General features: G+C 58.7%; 2 protein-coding genes and 1 non-coding gene across 7 annotated transcripts; 2 read left to right on the top strand and 1 right to left on the bottom strand.

Moving 5' to 3' along the window:
• The first annotated feature begins 54 nt into the window (after positions 1–54).
• NTMT1 (N-terminal Xaa-Pro-Lys N-methyltransferase 1) lies at positions 55–12477 on the top strand. 4 transcript variants are annotated; one of them, XM_061154427.1, is made up of 4 exons: positions 55–195; positions 9672–9884; positions 10591–10843; positions 11566–12477. In XM_061154427.1, the coding sequence occupies exons 1-4, from the start codon at positions 187–189 to the stop codon at positions 11820–11822; spliced, it is 732 nt and encodes a 243-aa protein (XP_061010410.1). In that variant the 5' UTR covers positions 55–186; the 3' UTR covers positions 11823–12477. The 4 variants fall into 4 exon arrangements, with proteins under 4 accessions (XP_061010410.1, XP_061010411.1, XP_061010409.1 ...); XM_061154428.1 differs by lacking the exon at positions 55–195 and adding an exon at positions 4288–4472; XM_061154426.1 differs by lacking the exon at positions 55–195 and adding an exon at positions 7345–9546.
• TRNAG-CCC (transfer RNA glycine (anticodon CCC)) lies at positions 3311–3383 on the top strand. Its single transcript has one exon. It is a non-coding gene; the product is annotated as a tRNA-Gly (tRNA).
• A 137-nt stretch (positions 12478–12614) lies between the features above and the next one.
• ASB6 (ankyrin repeat and SOCS box containing 6) lies at positions 12615–18033 on the bottom strand. 2 transcript variants are annotated; one of them, XM_061154425.1, is made up of 7 exons: positions 17767–17905; positions 17320–17462; positions 16549–16730; positions 15439–15545; positions 15235–15343; positions 14187–14273; positions 12615–14087 (listed from the first exon to the last, which is right to left on the bottom strand). In XM_061154425.1, the coding sequence occupies exons 3-7, from the start codon at positions 16616–16618 to the stop codon at positions 13420–13422; spliced, it is 1041 nt and encodes a 346-aa protein (XP_061010408.1). In that variant the 5' UTR covers positions 16619–16730; positions 17320–17462; positions 17767–17905; the 3' UTR covers positions 12615–13419. The 2 variants fall into 2 exon arrangements, with proteins under 2 accessions (XP_061010408.1, XP_061010407.1); XM_061154424.1 differs by lacking the exon at positions 17320–17462 and having other exon boundaries at positions 17767–18033.
• Positions 18034–18563: the final 530 nt, after the last annotated feature.

Here is an 18563-nt window from a genome sequence, read left to right as displayed (position 1 = left end):
GCCAGTCGGGGGCGGAGCGGGGTGGGGGTGCCGTGGGAAGTGGACAGGAGGGCGTAGACCAGCCCCCCAGGCCATAGCGCCCAGAACGCGGCAGTGTGGTTCGGGGGGTACCACCACTGGCCCGCCAGACAGTAAAAGTGGCTTCAGGCTAGAGCGCCCCGATCCTCTGTTTCCTCACCTGAAGAAATGGTGACGGTAAGAGTACCCACCTTTTCAAGTTGCTGTGACGTTTAAATGAGCCAGCAGATGTAAATGGCTTAGAATAATGCCAGGCACATTGTACGTGCTTAACAAAGCCTAACTGCTATTATTATTTTAAAATTATTATTTAGAATGTAGTCTCAGCTCCACTACTTACTGGGGCTTCCCCGGTGGCTCAGACAGTCAAGAATCCCCCTGCAATGGGGGAGACCTCGGTTCCATCCCTGGGTTGGGAAGATCCCCTGGAGGAGGGAATGGCTACCCACTCCAGTATTCTTGCCTGGAGAAGTCCATGGACAGAGGAGTCTGGCGGGCTCTACAGTCCGTGGGGTCCATAAAGAGTTGGACAGGACTGAGCGCTTTCACTGCCATTACTTATTAGCTGTGCCCTTGGGCAAGCCAGTTAATTGCTCTCAGTGCCCCCATCTGTAGAATGGGGATAACCCAGGGCCTGCTCCTTTGTGAGAATGAAACCGCACCATGTGGAAAGCACTTCACACCTGGAGTGTTTAACCTCTTCTTCTGTTACTAGCGCTCAGGTGGAAATTGGGAAAGCTGGAACCAGCTTAAAGGGGTGGCTTGCCCTGCAGTTGCCCATTCCTACTGGAGCCCCAGAGTCCCTTGAGTGGGAGCTTCTTGAAAATACAGACGCCTCAGATTCCGATTCACTGGGTCTGGGGTCAGGTCAAGACACTTATTTTTAACAAAATTCCCCTTTGGAGACAGAGCCCCAGACTCCCCCCACCCCACCCCACCCCCACCCCCGCCCCAGCTTCTGACACTGGGATCTGAGCCTGCTTCCTCCCTACCACACCCCACTCCCCAGATTGCTGACAGCTCTGAACCGGCTTCCCAGGTGGCACCGTGGTAAAGAATCTGCCTGCCAAGCAGGAGACTCAGGTTCAATCCCTGGATCGGGAAGATCCCCTGGAGGAGGAAACGGCAACCCACTCCAGTATTCTTGCCAGGAGAATCCCATGGACAGAGGAGCCTGGCGGGCTGCAGTCCATGGGGTCGCAGAGAGTCAGACATGACTAAGCGTGCACCCACGCACACGTGCACTGACCAGCTGCTAGTGTCACACTCACCCTAGTAGGGCCTTGGGGGGTGGGGCCAGAGACGGCCCCCTGAGTTTAGAGCCCCCTAACAGGTGGGCTGGTCCTTGGGGGAGCCCATCTTCCCGGCCTGGTCCCTCTGCTGGCCCCTCCCTGCTGCCTCCATGCCTTTCCAGAGTGATTGTGACCCGCCTGGCACTCAGGGCCAAGTGGGCGCTGAGGCTGCGTGTGGGGGAGGGCAGAGGGCGGGGCTGTCATGCTCAGGATGTCAAAGCCACAGTAACAAACGGGCGTGGGGCCCCCCGCCAGGGCAGCCAGGCACAAGGCAGGGATGAAGGGCTGAGGGGTTCAGTTACCCCCTCTGGACCTGGGAGGCTCAGGTGGGTCAGGTTTGGGCTGGGGTGGCTCTGGAGTTAGAACTTGGAAGTCTGGGCAGTAAGAATGCGGTGGGCCTGGAAGCTGCGAGAACCAGCTTTGAGCCTGTGCTCTGCTTCTGCACGCTGTGTGATGCAGGTTAAGTCTCTCCTTTCTCAGGGCTCCATGATAATATGGACAGTTGGGCTCCATCTGTGACTCTCGGTTGGGAGAGGGCAGGGAGGAAGCTTGTACTAAAACTTGAGTGAGGAACAAGGGTAGTTTGGGCAGTGATTTCACTGGCCTGGTAGGATTTTACAATTTGAAAATGGAAAAAAAGATGACTTTGAATTCACATTACAAGATGTCTGCCTGGAGGAGGCATCCCAGATAATGTAATGGATTTCTTTTCTTTTTTTTTTTAATTAGGTATTTATTTGGCTGTGTTAGGTCTTGGTTGTGGCATGCAGACTCTCCATTGCCTCAAGCGAGATATCTCGTTGTGATGTATGATCTTTTGTTGTGACTTGTTGTGACATATGGACCCTCCAGCTGGGGCACGAAGACTCATTTTTCTCCTCAGCATGTGGGATCTTAGTTCCCCCACCAGGGATTGAACTCATGTCCCCTGCACTGCCAAGCAGATTCCTAACCCCTGGGCCACCAGGGAAATCCCAATGTAATGTATTTCTGCAAAGACTCCTCAACCAGGGATGGAAGAGCATCCTTCCTTGGGAAGTTAGAATATTGAGTGGGGAGGATAAGAAATTTTTTCTATTTATTCTAAGGGTGTGTAAATTTTTAGAAAATGAATGAGGAACACCAGACTACCTAGATGATTTCTAAGGAACCATCCGGCCCATACATACTGCGGACATTTATTGAGTATCTACCATGTGCAAGCCTTGGGAATTCAGTGACTCGAGAGACTTTGGAGGTCAGCGGCCCAGCCAGACCTGGAAAAGTCTTGGAGTCCAGATGCAGGGAAGGGACTTTGTCTTCCATGGACAGAAAAAAAAAAAAAAAAAGGTAGAGGTGAATTTTTAGGCACCCCTAAAAGATCTAGACTCAGAGCCACACCCACAAAGATTATAGAAATTTCCTGATTGAGGCTGCCCAAGATTTATCCTCTTGCCGTAGAGGTGTGGAAAACGAAGCTTGGGAGAGGGGCCCCAGGCCAGGGAACCAAGTCTTAACTGGAGTGCCCTAGGGAGTCATGTATGGATGTGAGAGCTGGACTATAAAGAAAGTTGAGCGCTGAAGAATTGATGCTTTTGAACTGTGGTGTTGAAGACTCTTGAGAGTCCCTTGGACTGCAAGGAGATCCAACCAGTCCATCCTAAAGGAAATCAGTCCTGAATATTCATTGGAAGGACTGATGCTGAAGCTGAAACTCCAATACTCTGGCCACCTGATGTGAACAGCTGACTCATTGGAAAAGACCTTGATGCTGGGAAAGATTGAAGGCAGGAGGAGAAGGGGGCAACAGAGGATGAGGTGGTTGGATGGCATCACTGACTCAATGGACATGAGTTTGAGTAAACTCTGGGAGTTGGTGATGGACAGGGAGGCCTGGCATGCTGCAGTCCATGGGGTGGCAAAGAGTCGGACATGACTGAGTGACTGAACTGAACTGAACTGAAGGGAGGATGCTACATAATATGAACAGAACTGGGGACTCAATAGCAGGTCAGGGGACTTCCCTGGTGGTCCAGTGGCTAAGACTCTGTACTCCCAATGCAGGGGGCCCAGTTTCAATCCCTGGTCAGGGAACTAGATCCCAAATGCAACAACTAAGAGCCCACATGCTGCAACTAAGACCCAGCTCAGCCAAATAAATAAATATAAAAAAAAAAAAAAAGCAGGTGGGGCTTTTCAGGGCACCCCACTTCCCCACCATAGCTTTCACTTCATTAAAGCAAACACACTTTAAGAACCTCCTGTGTGCAATGTCCAGGAGGCACTGTAAATCTAAGCCAGGATGTCAGTTTAGGAAAAAAGAATTTATGATAAATATTGTGAATATTATGCTATACATGAATATTGTGACGAATATTATGAATCAGTTTCTATTTACTGACAGCCGGCTCCAAACACAGGGCTGAAGGCTCAACTCACAATATCCCACAGATTAGCCCTCCAAGCATTGAAAGATGACTAATTATTCTGTGCATCTGGCGGAAGTAGACTGAGGCTTGCAGAGGTTCACAGGGTCGTCTACCTGCAAATTCACAGGTTCATCTCGGCTGCTTCAGGGACCAATTCAGAATTTGTGTATGGGACGAACCTAGGAGAGGGCAACCTTTCGAAATGGAAACTTCATGGACTTGTTCTGCTTATTTGGAGTGGCAACCCCTTGGCACTGTCAAGGGTATTTTTTTTCTTTACCTATTTATTTTTTTGGATCTGTATATTTTAAGGATGTTAATTGTTATGGGTAGAGTTAAGGCTTGAATAAGGCTCTCTCCCCACCCCCCGCCTTTTTTTGTAACCCAGGGGAAGACCCACAAAAGGCTCTTTTTAAGCCGTCTCCAAATGAGCTGGTGCACAAGCCGGAGGCGGAATAAGCTCTGCCCTGCGGCTCTGCAAAGGCAGGGAAGTTCTCGAGTTAGGGCAGGAGCCCACGGGGGCAGGGGGGCGGGGACAAGTCGCGCGCGGGCGGAGCCCGGAGCGGTCCCGCCCCCAGAAGCCCGGAAGTGACGTGAGCGGACAAAGGGGGCGCGCGCCGCGAGGTGTCGCTTCTAGCCAAGGTTGGACGGAGCAGGTCGTAGTCAGGTGGGGGTCTTCGCTGTGGCCGCCGCCGCCGCCCTCTTTTCCGCTTCCCCGTCCTCTTCTCCCGCGTCCCAGGAGCCCCCACCCGCGGTGAGTAGCGCGAGGCGGAGCGGGGTGGGGGGGCGGAGACAGCGGCCGCCGGGAGAGGGGAGGCCCCGGACCCCAACCGCCTCGTTGCCGTGAGGCCTCCCCGGCTCCCCACGTGACCCGAGCGCAAGCGGGCTAGGCTCCACGTGCGCGCTCGCGGAAGGTCCGCCGGCCGGCCCTGGGCCCCCGGGGTCCCGGGCTGGAGGAAGGCTGAGACCCCGCAAGCCTGATCAGGGCACGGCCCCCACGCCAAACCCCGCCGCCGCCAGTTCCTTTCCCTGTCTGAGCCTCAGTTTCCCCTGTGCCAGACGGGTAAGGCGCGCACCCGCAAAGGAGGGTGGGTGTGAGGATTCAGGAAGAGCGCTCGGATCACAGTCGGGCACAGGGTATCCTGCTCGTTACACAGGCGTCGCTCTCATATTTCACTTTGGACCCGACCCCAGTGACGGCTCAACAGAGGTGCTATTTCTAAAGACAGCCCGCCGGCCCCCTGAGCCCTTGGAGCCAAGGTCAGCCTGTTGGCAGAGAGGCTGCCATAAATCTGAAGGCTCAGGCCCTGCTGCCCAGTCAACTGCGACTCTCTTTGGATCTTGGTGTGTCTGTGCGACTAGGGTTAGAAACAGCTGGTGTCAGAGGCCCTGCTGGGCTGTACTGCACGTGGTCTGGATGTATAGAGTCTGCTCAGTGAGATGGCCTGAGCCCCTGGGAGAAAGGGGACCTTGAGCGGGGTCAGAAGCCTGGATTCTCTCCTTGTTCTGTTTCTGGTTTCCTCTGTGTGTGCATCGCTTCATTTTAGTGAATGGTTTTTCTCTCTGTGTGTACCAGGGACCGTGGGAGGGTTGGAAGTAAATACATGTGACATGCTTTGGTGGCGACCAGAAACCCTGGAGTCTCCAAAACCTCGGGGGTTTCTGTGCCTACGTGGCCGGAGGCTTGCTCCCCTCTGCTGCCATTGGCAGAGCCATTTGAGCGACTGGATTGACCACACTGCAGTAGCAGTAGTAATCCCTTAGGTGTGACCAGCACACCACGGTTTATAGGGCCTTTCAGCACAATTTCTCATTAGATCTTCACACTTAGCAGAGAGAATTGATGAGCATCTCATTGGACAGAGGTTTTCTGTGGGTTTTTTTTTTTTTTTCCAGATTAACATGTGCCCAGCAGTGTCTGGACCACTTTTCACTTTTATATCCACATTTAATCATCACAGCCCTCCTGTAAAGTCAATATTGTTCCTGTTTTATAGATAGAGACACCTACTTAACTGAGGTTGTGTCTTATCTGAGCTTACACAGCCAGGGAGAGGCAGAACCAGCATTCAGACCTGGTTCATTCATCATCAGGAGTTTAATCCCCTCCCCTCTTTTTTGCATCTTCCTTGTTCCCTTCCTTATGACATGATTCCTTTACGTGTCAAGGTCCACTGAATAATCTCATTTACAAGAATTTCACTTACAGGCGATGACAGTTTAGACACCATTCTCTGTCGCAGATCCTGGAAGAAGAGTAGTTGCTGGGACGGCTGCCCAGGGTCACCCTAAACACCTTGGGGTGGGGGGATGACCATGTAGGATGCCCAGACACATTGCACTCTGAGAAGCAGAAGTTCCCTAATGAGCAAAGGGTCTCTTTTCTCCTCCGAGCTCGTTTACAGCACTCACAAAGCCAGACTGTGCCCAGGCCCCTTCCCATCCCTGCAGCCATGTGGCTCCTTCCTGTGATCTGGACTGAGTGTAGGAGGACTTGCAGTTTGATCGATAACCCTGCTGTCCCCTCTGACTCCTAGGGACCTCCTGCCCACCCCGTCTGGATGCCAGGAGGTCCAGGGTGGACAGGGCCCAGGAGTCCTGTTTACTAATGAATCCAAGCCGTTAGAACAAATGTCAGCGTCACCCTTGCCATTTCCCAGCCTGGCTGTGCCTCCCTGGCTTATTCCCAGCCTCTGCCTGTAAGTGGAATTCTCGTCAGTGAGATTATTCAGGGGACCTTGGCATTTAAAGGAATCGTGTTGTATGGCTTTTGGTAAAGCAAAAAATTATACTGTCAGTAAAGGGCTTCAGTGTTATAGATTGAAATGGTTACATCTTTGTTTGTAGGATTTTCTGAAGAAGTACAGAATGCCTGTAGCCGCACCAAGGTCCTTCTTTGATTCCTTCAGCAACCAGTTAGTACACCGCCACCGCGTATCAGGTCTGAGGCTAATGGTGTGTGAGGCAGTGTCCCTGCGCCCAGGAGCCGTGTCTGCTGGGGGGCAAAGGCAGACAGCCGGCAGAGGGAGAGAGTACAGCCCCGGGGCGTCTGGCCCACAATTATTCTGTTCCTTTGATCGACAGGGAATTTTGTTGACTACCTATGAACTATGTGGAAAGCAAGAGAAACACAGGGATGCATCTCAGGGTGTCGCCACTGCTTTCTCAGGCAGTTCCCAGTCTAGTGGGGAGAGGGACACAAATACAGAACCAGAAGTTTGTCTGAGGGGGAGCATTGCTCTGTGGTGTGGAAGAGCTGGCTTTGGCACTCTCCTTCCGGGGTGGTGGCTGGGGGCGGGTGGGACGCTGTGACAGGGTTGCCGTGGCCCCTGTTGGCCAGGGCCAGGGAGTCCGCTCGGCCTTGCCGACCCTGCCCACGTAAGCCGCCCCCAAGCCCAGTCAGGTTACACAGTGACATTCGAGCTGGTGGCCCCCTCTCCTGTTAGCTGTCAGGGAGCCACACGGATGGCCACTCTGCCGCAGCTCGCACGCTTGGGGACTGGCAGGCCTCTGCGTCTTTGCTGTGCGTGTCCCTACAGGCTGGAGGGGCAAGAGTCCATCCTCACAAATAGCATGCCGCGTCCTCGTCCAGATTGGGGAGTAGTCGCTTCAGGGGTTGGGACACGGGTGTGGGACACCGCCATGATGGGGGTGGGGGCAGTATTTGGAACCCAGGCCCCCCCAGCCTGTTACCCCAAAGGGCTCTTGGGTTGGTGCAATCACTGGAGCCATCGTCACTGGAGTCCCAAGCCCTGCAGCTGCCCGGGGAGATCAGTCCTAGAGTTGATTCAGGAGTCCGCAGAAGGACTGGAGCAGGGGTCTCTGGGGGCACAGTGGAAGGGGCCTCCGAGGGTGGAAACCTTAGCCGACCCGGGTCAGACACGTGGATCTGTCGGCCCTCATCTGTTCCTCGGAAGGCCAGCGTGTGACCTGGCCCCTGAGAAAGCTGGGATCCGTGGAGGAGGCGGCCCCCTGCCCAGCAGCTCTCACCCGCCAGGCCGGCCTCTCCCTGGTGACCCCACTCACCGGTGGGGTCTCCAGAAAGGACTGTGTCTCTGAGTTGTTTGGGCGGGGCACACCTGCTGCTTCTGGAAGGTTCCTTCTGGGACAAGTTCAGAATACAGGTGTGGGTTGGAGGCTGGCTGCAGACACAGGAGTGAAAATCTTCGGCACGCCTCATTTTTGTTTCCCTTCTCGCCTCCTGGTCTCCACGCTGCGTCCTGAAGGCCCGTGCTGTCCTCGGGGCAGTTTCCCATTACTTCTCTTGAAGCATTCCTCGGTTTTCGGGGGTTCTCAGCTCTTTTGCAGGACTGTACTGACGGGGCGGGGGTGGGCTTAACTACAGCCCCATGGATTTCTATAAAGGAGGCGGGGTGAAGCCCCCAGAGCACAGACGCGCATAGCTTTCCTATAGGTCTGAGGGGCGTCACCTCTGCTCCCAGTGACCCCTGTGGGCTCAGTGCTGGGACGCGGTGGTGAAAAGGCCCTGCCTGGAGGCCAGGCAGTCAGTAAACAGCTCATTTCAGAGGAAACACACGCTCTGAAGGCAGCAGCCGTGGGCAGTGGATAAGGGTGCACCTCGGGCAGGTCAGGGCAGGCCTCTGGGAGGAGCTGACATTCAGGCTGACACGCGGTGATGGAAATGAGCTGCTCACGTGGGGAGGCCTAGGGCGTGGCAGGTGCGCGGGCCTCCTGACCTCGGGCAGGATGCTTGTGTGCGTCCGCCCCTCCTCTGCACGGGGCTCCTGGGGGCCCTGACCTGGCCCTGCCTTCCCACGCTGGGTGCTTGCCCACCCTCACCCTTCAGAAACTCAGCCGATCGCTTCCCCGTTAGTGACACACGGCAGCCAGCCGGCCCAGCCCTCTGTGCGGCATGCATGCCACGCCGTCTCCGCTCTGTCCCTGTCCCCATCTGGAGTGTTCCTTGTCCTCAGGGTTTGCCTTCTCTCAGCCGCTGCCCCGTCTGCCATTCGGAAGGGACTCCTCCATGCCTCGAGTTCCCGTAACACTTTCTGTCTCAGCGAGAGGCCTTGTTTCTGCCTGGTGTTTGCCTTGGTTCCATTCGGGGATCGGGCTTTACCTGGACCAGCCCTGTGCACAGAGAGCATCTGTAGACCAGTGTTGTCCTGGGAAGAGGGGTGCCCCTCCCTGCCCCGCGCGGCGCACCAGCCGGCAGGTGTGGGGCGCGGTGGGCCTCCGTCCTGCTGCAGGGGCCTGGCCGGCCGCCGGTCCTCTCACCCCGGAGTCCACTCAGCTGCCAACACCGCCTTCCGGATCTCACGTCTCAGGCCACTTCCTGCTTAACCCAGAGTAGTGGCAGCTCGCTGCCCTTCGGGGTGAAGGCTGAGTTGGTAACCGTGACCTAGAGGGCCCCGGGTTTCCCCTGGAAGAGCCCCTCGCCCTCACATCTTCCAGTCGCTGCGCGAACGCGTCCTCCCTGCTGTCGGCTGCTGTGTCACCGCCCTTGGTGCCCGTCTGCCTGCCCCGTGCCTCTCTGTGGCCTCACACACGCACGATGGTGTGTATCTGCTGCCTGTCTCCGTGTTCACAGCACTGCACCCCGCAGTGAGCCTGCCCGTGTGCTCGTGACCGAAGCTGGGAGGCGGGGTCCTCGGGGTCCCAGAGAGGAGGCTTCAGTTCGGCGCTTTGCTCTCCTTTAAGTGTAGGTCAGGATCCTGTCTACCCTGGGGTCAGAAGCCGCCAGGTCTGGTGTCCTGTCGGGAGAGGAAGGATGGAGAAGCCGGGACGCCGGGTCTCCTGCTCTGATGTGAAGATAGCTTTGCGAAACGACTCGAATGCAAGAGTCAGGAGGCACTGCCCTCCGAGGGGTAGGAGTGGGCGGGGGTTGGGGGCGCCCCTTGGCATCAGACAGGATCGTGTGACCAGCAGCAGCCGTGCCAGGAGACTGGGGCCCGAAACCTGACTGCCTCACCCACTTCCCTTTCCTTCTCAGGAGCCGCTGCCGCTGAGTTTGGTGCCTGAGCAGAGACGTGCTGCTGAGAGCATGACGAGCGAGGTGATCGAGGACGAGAAGCAGTTCTACTCCAAGGCCAAGACGTACTGGAAGGAGGTCCCAGCCACCGTGGACGGCATGCTCGGGGGGTATGGCCACATCTCCAGCATCGACATCAACAGCTCCCGGAAGTTCCTGCAGAGGTTTCTGAGGGTAGGCAGGTCCGGTGTGCTCTCCAGGAGGAGAGCCCATGTCCACCGCCCAGGCCTTGATGAGCGGGTGGGGCGGGCCAGCTCACAGGCTTTGCCGCAAGGTCCCCTGCCAGGAGCCGGCTGTCATGCTGGGGCCTCCTGGTGCCGGCACAGAGCAGCCTTCTTGCAGACTGTTCTGTTTTTCCAGAGGTGGAAACCTTTGCCCTCCTGCCATGTTTGCAAAAATCTGGGCTGTGGGTGTTGGCTGGTCTGCTTGCTGAACACAGGCTCCCAGTTTCTCATTCTGCTGCCTCCTCTGTGGCAGCCTGGCAGGGCTGTGGCCGGAGCCTCCCCAGGCCCGCCTCCCTGCCTCTCCCTCAGCACGCACCGAGGCTGCTGTTGCCCCTCACTCTGCCTGCGTGCCGGCCTCCCAGGTGCGTTCACTGAGTGCCCTCTTCTTTCAGCGCTTCTCTCGACGGTCCTTCTGACGGGAGTCTCGGGAGAGAGAGGAGATGAGCGTATCTATTCGGGTTAATGCCTTTAAGCGGAGGTTGGCTTTCATTTCAGGAACACGTGGCCCAGAGAAAGGCTGTGTTGTGCTCACACCAGCCGCCAGCCTGTGCTGATCTGAGTAGTTCTGGGGGCTCTCAGGGAAAGGCCCTTTGCAGAGACAGGGTCCCTCTGGTTTTCTAACCCTTCTCTTCAGTCTGTCTTCTCTGCTGCTTCAGGAAGGCCCAAACAAGACAGGGACCTCGTACGCCCTGGACTGCGGAGCCGGCATTGGGAGGATCACCAAGCGGCTGCTCTTGCCTCTCTTCGGAGTGGTGGACATGGTGGACGTGACGGAGGACTTCCTGGTCAAGGCCAAGACCTACCTGGGCGAGGAGGGCAAGCGAGTGAGGAACTTCTTTTGCTGCGGCCTCCAGGACTTCAGCCCCGAGCCACAGTCGTACGATGTGATCTGGATCCAGTGGGTGATAGGTGAGCCTCCTGCGCCTCTCTGTGCCTTCCTGCCCGTCTCTGCTCCTGCAGGTGGGGGGCCAGCAGGGGCTTCTCAAATCCTCCCTCCCTAGGGCTCCACCTCGAAGGTTCATTTGTTTCCACATTTTGTCTCAACTCCGTATCTGCTGTGACCCATTTGGGGGCAGTGTTTTGTTGAAAAAAATTTTTTAATTTTCAAGTTTTAACAGCATTCAAAGAATGTGGAAATTAGTTTTGTTAAGGAAGGGGTTTTTAGGAAAAGTGGAAGCCTCGCGCCCCCTGTGCTGTTTGTGGGGAGCGAGCCCTGCCCTGCTGTCCTGTCTGGCCCCCGCTTAGCCTGACGGCACACTCGGGGTGCTCTTCTCGGGCTGCTCATCTGGCAGCAGGCCTCCCCACTGCAGGCTGGGCGGCCCCGGCCTGCCGGGAGCCCATGGGGTCCAGCCCTGAGTTCTGTTCGGGGTTGTAATGTAGGCGAGGAGCTTGGCTGGGTGCACGCCCCTGGCGCAGGCTAGGAGGGTTGGGTGGAGGGCAGGTGTGGGGCAGGTGGCTTCTGAGCCCATTTCCGCTCAAAGTGGGGTTTGGTGAACCCCTCCGGGCTGTTGAGAGCCAGCGCGCCCTGTGTGTTCAGCACAGTCAGCACTCAGGAAGTCAGTAGCGGTGCCGAAGGCCACGCGGGGGCCTGGCGGGCCCGGCTCTCCCGTGACGGCCTCTGCCTCCCCCAGGCCACCTGACCGATCAGCACCTGGCCGAGTTCCTGCGGCGCTGCAAGCGGGGCCTGCGTCCCAACGGCATCATCGTCATCAAGGACAACATGGCCCAGGAGGGTGTCATCCTGGACGACGTGGACAGCAGCGTGTGCCGCGACCTGGACGTGGTGCACAGCATCGTCCACAGCGCGGGCCTCAGCCTCCTGGCCCAGGAGCGGCAGGAGAACCTCCCGGACGAGATCTACCACGTCTACAGCCTCGCCCTGAGATGAGCGGGCCGGCGCAACCAGGGACCAGTGTGGGGCCGGGGGACTGGCGGCCGGGCAAGGCCCAGAAGCGCCACGTCGGTGGTTCAGGAGTGTTGAGCGGGGCCACTAAATACAGCTGTCTGCCGCCCACTGCCAAACAGGCTCTTTTTCAGAGAGGCGCAAGGGAACTCGATCCCGAGCGGTGCTGCTGGATGGGGCGGTGAGGCTGGAGGTGGGGACTGGGCCCTGCAGGCCCGCTGACCCCTGGGCCCTTGTGCTCCCATGAGAAGCGAGAGTGAGTCCCTCACCGCCAGGACACCAGCTGGCCTTCCAGCCTGGCTGCCTCAGGAGGAAGAGAATGACCCTTAATGCAGCTGCTGAGGACTGGGCCTCGGGGTAGGAGGGGAGCTGGGCCTGTGGGACCTCCTGGCTGGCAAAGCCCATGCGGCACCTGCTGAATCATGGGGCTGGGGGCAAGTCCACGTTCCTGGTGCTGCTGGGAGATGGGGGATGTCCACATTTCTGGTGCTGGTGGCGATGGGCCCTGGCGTCCTAACGTGATGGTCACCACAGCCTGTGGCAGGGGAGAGGCCGGAGCGTCACTCCTGGCTATGCCTTGTGGCTCCTCCTCGGGGGGCGTTTTCAAAAATAAAGGGGTGAAGCCTCTCCCGGAAAGGCCCTGGCCCGTCTGGATGGTGCTCGTCTTTACTGGGACAGCTGTGTCTTGGGCCTGCCACCCCTCCCTCCTGACTGCCGTGGGATCCTTCACCCTGAACTCGGAAGGTGGTGGGTGTGTGTGAATGTTACACAAGGACCTTTAAGGCCAAGAGAAATCATTTTAATCTTATAAATATATCCTTTAGTTGCCTCGGCTTATCTCCAAGGCAGTTACACAATTCACACTGACCACCTTGTGTGACCCACAGGCGGCCTGCTGAGGGCTCAACACAGGGCGGAGGTTGGCTTTCACCCTTGGTAGCGTTTCCCATCAGATGAACCCTCACGATGTGAGACATTTCAGAAAGACAGCGCACAGTCATGCATGATTGCTTGTTAGAAGGCGTGGTCCCCAAACCCCAGGTTTGGCACGAACAGCTGCCACCCGGGCAGGGCCCTGGCCCTTGCTGGGCAGGGTGGCGGGTGGCTTGGCCCCAGAGCCATAGAAGCTGGCCGGAGTTAGCTCAGCTCTCCCTGCCTGCCCCGAAGCGCTTATTCTTTTTGACAGAATCTTGGGTGAAGAGTCAATGGTCTTGGCCGGGCTGCACCCCACAGGCCCCTCCTGGCGTCTCCACGCAGGCCGGGCCGGCTCCTGCAGAGGGCCCGGGCGTGGAGGCCCCTTGCTTCTCGGAGTGCCCGGCACTCCCTCCCATCAGGAGGGTCCGTGCTTGTCCCAAACCCTGTCCCCGCTTCCACTGTGGGCCGAGGCTCGGAGTCACCGCCAGGGGAAGCGGGGGCAGTCTCCCTCCAGAGAGGCCTTCCTCCGCTGGCGTGCTTGCTGCTGCTGGGCTCCACCCTGCGCCTCTGACAGGCGGACCGAAGGCTGTCCCCTCGGGCCACCCAGGTACTTGAATCACCCACATGCCAATGGGGCTGCCCAGACCCTGCCCCCCAGCCCGGACGGTCAGATGTCGTCCTCGACGGCGCCGCTGTGCTCGCTGAGGAGGTACCACTTGAGCCTGTCCGGCAGAGGTAGGGCCTTGACCTTGGCGTCCACGGGCCACGGCTGAAGGTAGAGGCGGATGCACACGCGGCATAGGTGCTTGAGGGGCGGGGGGTAGCTCTCCAGCTGCCTCAGGGAGACGTGCAGGGCCTGGATCTTGTCCGCCAGGCTGCCCACGGGGTGGATGTCAAAGTTTTCAGGCAGCTGGAGCTTCTGGGAGTTAGTCACCATGAGATCCAGCACGGTCTCCGCCTTGCGCAGCAGGTCCGCGTGGCTCTCGTCCTCCGCACAGCCTGGGTGGGAGCAGAGCCTCTCGAAGATGATGTGGAAGCCGGACCAGCAGGACGCGCCGTGCAGGGAGCAGTTGTAGGCGGCTCCCGACTCCAGCAGGAAGCGCAGCAGGGGGAAGTGCAGCTTGAAGCTTTTGAGGCAGATGTGCGTGAGGGACTCGTGGGCCGGGCACTCGCTGGGGTCGGCACCGTGGGCCAGCAGCAGCTGCGTGACTTGGAAGCAGAAGCGGTTGATCAGCTGGGCCTCCTCTTTGTCGCCTCCCACTGTCTCGCCCAGCAGGAAGATGATGCAGGTGAACACCGTGTCTCCGTCTTTGGTAGTGGCCTTGACGTCCGCCCCTAGGAGAGCCAGGAGGGGGAAAAGGTGGGAGGAGGCCTTCAGCCCCAGCAGAGCCACGCCTCATGGTCCGGGGGTCCGTGTGGAAGGGTGGGGCTCACCTCCTTCCAGCAGGAGCCGGATGTTCTCGGTGTTGTGGATCTGCACCCCATCACTGCTGGCCAGAGCGTGAAGCAGGGCTGTCTTACCTAGGGAGGGAGAGCCAGTGAGGCAGGAAGTGGGAGGTGGGGAAGCCAAGGTCAGGCCAGGCCAGCCCAGGGGTGGGAGAGGAAATATAGACCCTCAGGACCAAAGAATGAAGGTTAAAAACAACTCATCTTGTGGATTTCCCTGTGGTCTAGTGGCTAGGACGCTGCGCACCCAATGCTGGGGGTCTGGGTTTGATCCCAGGTCTAGATCCCATACGCTACAACTAAGACCCAGTGCAGCCAATAAATATATTAAAAAACCAAAACTGATCTCGGGCTTCCCTGGTGGCTCAGTGGTAAAGAATCCACCTGCCAGTGCAGGAGACACAGGTCTGATCCCTGGTCTGGAAGATCCCACATCAGCGGAGCAGCTAAGCCCGTGCTGCAGGGCCCGGGAGCCGCAGCTACTGAGTCCACACGCCCTGGGACCCGTGTTCCCCAAGAGAAGCCTCCGAAATGGAAAGACTGCACACCACAACCAGAAAGGAGCCCCCACTCGCCACAACTAGATCAACATTCACATACCAACGAAGACCCAGCACAGCCAAAAATAAATTATTAAAAAAAAAACCAAACTGACCTCTCAGCTACGGCTGAGGGTGACAGGTTTCTGGCCGTTTTCTCTCCACTGACACAAACACGGGACCAGAAGGGCCAGGAGAAGTAGGATTTTTCTGGACCCTGAGATGCTACCTGAGACCCAGCCTGGGTGGAAGGAAGGCCTGTCACTCAGGAGCTGAGCACACAGGTCCAGCTCCTGCAGACGCCCTCGTGGGGCCAAGATGCACCGCCTCCCGCGCCTCTGTGAGTCAGCAGAAGGCACCAGTGTGCACCCAGCCGTGCTCTGTCATCAGACAGGTTGCCTCCAGTCTGCCTGCCGAGCCATCACCCCAGCACGCCCGGGGTTGCCTCACGAGGCAGTCTGGCCCAGCCTGGCCTGCTTTTCTCCGGGGGCACCCACCATGCTTGTCGGCCGCATTGACATCTGCTCCGAGGTCCAGGAGGCGTTGCAGGCAGGGCAGGCGCTCTGGCTCCTCGCTGGCCAGGTCCAGGGGGCTGCTCTCGTGGATCTGAGCCGAGAAAGCACAGCCAGGTTGGCCCCGGGGCCTGTAAGCGGCTCGGGGCCCCAGCCACACCCCTCCTGTAGAGCAGGGCTGGCCCTCACCCGGTCCCTGCGGTTGACGTCAGCCCCGTGGCGCACCAGCAGCTCCACCATGTCCGGCTGGTTCCGTAGGACGGCGATGTGCAGCGCCGTGTAGTAGGTGACCGGGTCTGAAGGCGCAGACACAGCTCACATCAGCCCTGCCTGTCGGCACATTCTCACGGGATCCCAGGACCAGCCTGGTAGCCCGGCCCCAATACTCTGACCCAAGGGCTCCCAGCACCGCGAGGGGTCAGGACACAGCTGTCCTCGTCAGACGCTAGGGTACTCAGTCAGGCCTAGGTTCGTGTCCTGGGGAGGCGTTCCAATGAACGGACAAGGTACTTAACCTGGGTTTTAGTCCCTTTTGTAAAATAGGACCTAAAACAAGGCTGTACAGATGAATACCCACAAATGCTCAAAGCTGGGTCTCCCAAGTGACTGACTGCAGAACGCCTCAGGTGCCTCCCCCAGCTCCTTGACCTCCCAGGAGCCCAGCAGCCTCTGAGCCTATCCTCCAAAGGGCAGGAGAGACATGCCGGCACGCCCTGTATCAGCACAAAAACCCCCACTGGGAACAAGTCAGTCCGGAGTGTCTCCTGGCTGACCTTGCCTGCCCCCCCAGCCCCCACCCAGGGCGAAACAAAGAGGGAAGGAAGATGGCTCCATCAACACTCCCGGGCACACCAGCGAGATGCCAACACTGGCTGGCTGTGATTTCTGCCCAATGTGTCTCATCTGTTTCCCCCTCTGCCCGTGGCAGGAACCAGCATGCAACATGGCTCAGAACCAGTGGCAGAAAATTACTTTCTCTTAGCTCTGGGCACAGCGCCAGCAGCCCCATTTTCGCATTAATGGAAGCAAGGATTTAGCTGGGAGCTGGGGGAAAGTTTGCTAAGTCAATCACCTGATAGAAGCAGTGACCAACTTGCTCCTGATCAGAGGTGGTTAAGGGCCACTGGGAAACCTGCAGGGGGATGGGAGGCCACCCAGTGTGGGCTTCCTTAGTCATCACCCATGGCACAGATGAGGGCAGCACCTTCCAAAAGCAGAGTCTGAAGGCTGGACCGCCCACCCCCAGCAGGGCCACACTTAAGCCATGCATCCTCCCCAGCCCTCCGGGCTCCGGCGGACCTTCGAAGTTGAGGTTGGCTCCATTCCGCAGGAGCACGGCGGCCGCGCGTGCCAGCCCCAGCTCTGCCATCTTCAGCAGGGCGTTGCTCACGCCTTCCTGGTAAAATGGAGACTGGGCTTTTCTCTCAAGCAGCTCGGTGAGAACAAGGATGCGGCTCTCCTCACTGGCGGCATAACTGGGCCTGGGGCAGGAGAGAGGACCAGCTGAGGGTGGGACCTGCTGGCTGGGCACCCAGTGGCCTTTGGTTTCCCGCAGTCATCCCCACGTTGTCCCCCCCACCTCCCACCCCAGGCAGGGCCCTGGCTCCATGGGGCAGAAAGTCTCTTCCGAAAAGGTTGGTGGGAGAAAGAGGACCAAGCTGGATCTCTTCAATGGAGCAGACTCCTCAGGTCTGCTGAGAAAGGATTGGGGCTGTCATCAACCTCCTTCCAAGTCACCCATACCACCTGGCCCCTGGCTTGGGTACAAAGCCTCATACACCTGCGCTGTCGGCACTGAAGGGAACCCTTGTGGCCAAGGGCAAGAACCAGACACCGACTGACCCGGGGCTGAGGGTGCTGCACCCCAGCTCAGGCCACCCCGCAGCCACAGCGGTCAGCAGATCTCCCGAAGCCCAATCACACTCAGAGACGTTCGGTCCACCGAAGGCAGAGGGACCCAGAAAGCCCCAACCCGCCTGCCCACCTCGCCAATTCCAACTGATGCCCGAAACACACCCCCATCCCCCTCTCCTCGGCTCTTTTCTCCGCTCCACGTAAGGCAGTATATACCACTTTAACCACTGTCAGCCTCTCCTCTCTGGGGGCACGATCACCACGAAGGCTGAGGGTTTTAGCTCGCCGATGTAGTCTCTAAACGATGCGCTTTCTGAACAGCCTTCCCACAGGTTCGCGTTGGACAGACCCGCGCCTGTCTATACCAAACGGGAAACTCGGGGCTACAGAAAGCTCATCCCGCGCCGCGTTTACCGACTCCACCCTGCTCTTCTGCAACTCCAGGTAGAGAGCACAGGACAGGCGGGGCGCAGGGCGGGGCGCTGAGGTGGAGGCCCTGCCGCCACCCCGCCCCACGGCCCTCCCTGAGCGGGCCGCGGCCGCCTCCACCCATCCCCGCCCGCCCTCGGTCTCATCTGACAGATGAGGACGCCGCCCGCCATGTTTGTGGGGACAAGGAAAGGGGTGCCGCGCCGGTCTGAGGCGGGGAAGAGCGCGAGTTACCCGTCCAGGGGCTCCTGCCGCTCGGGGTCCTGGATGCCCAAGGAGCCCAGGATAGCATCCACGAGCGGCTGGTACTCGAAGATAATCCTCCGGAAGCCATGCAGAAACGGCATAGCGGCGGCCGCAGCTTCCACCGAGGCCGAGACGCCGACTGGGGTGCGTCGCGCGGCCCGCGGTCCTGACCAGGTTCGGCCACTCGCTGGGTCCAGTTCCCAGCCCCGCGCCCGGCCCGGTGCACCGCCCAACCCGGGACTACGCGCCGGAAGTCACCCGAGCGCTTCCGGCCTGCTCAGGCTCCGGGGAAGGGAGCGCGGGGACGGCGATAGCGCCCTCTGCGGGTTCGGAGGATCGCGGTGCGATTGGGCGCGCACGCTGAGGGTGTCTTGGCCGGGCCGCCCCGCGGGACTGGAGGGTACGGACCCGCAGCCAAGCCAGATCCCAGCCCTAGGCCCGCAAGCCCCGTTCCCGGCCCGGCCCGGCTCCGCCTTGCTATCCCGCGCGCGGCCGCTGGGCGCCGTCCGAGCTCCGCCCATTGAGCGAGCACACACCGGCCGGATCCTTGGCCAGCTCTCAGGAAGGCTGAGTCCCGGGTGCCCCCGACTTGGGTCGGACTTGGGCTCGGACCACGGCTGGGCCTGGCTTTCGCCTTCTCCCCACGCTGACTGGCAATGGGGACGATTCCTTAGCCCTGAAGCTTACTAGGGCTTCTTCCACTTTCTGCCTTGATGGACTCAATGAACTTTACTTTCATCTGTATAATGGGGATAATCAAACAAGATCTTGGGTCAAGACCTCTG

This window comes from Dama dama, chromosome 11 (assembly GCF_033118175.1).
Source record: "Dama dama isolate Ldn47 chromosome 11, ASM3311817v1, whole genome shotgun sequence".
NCBI lineage: Eukaryota > Metazoa > Chordata > Mammalia > Artiodactyla > Cervidae > Dama > Dama dama.
Note: the sequence above shows the minus strand (reverse complement) of the source record. Positions and strands in the feature narration are given on the sequence as shown.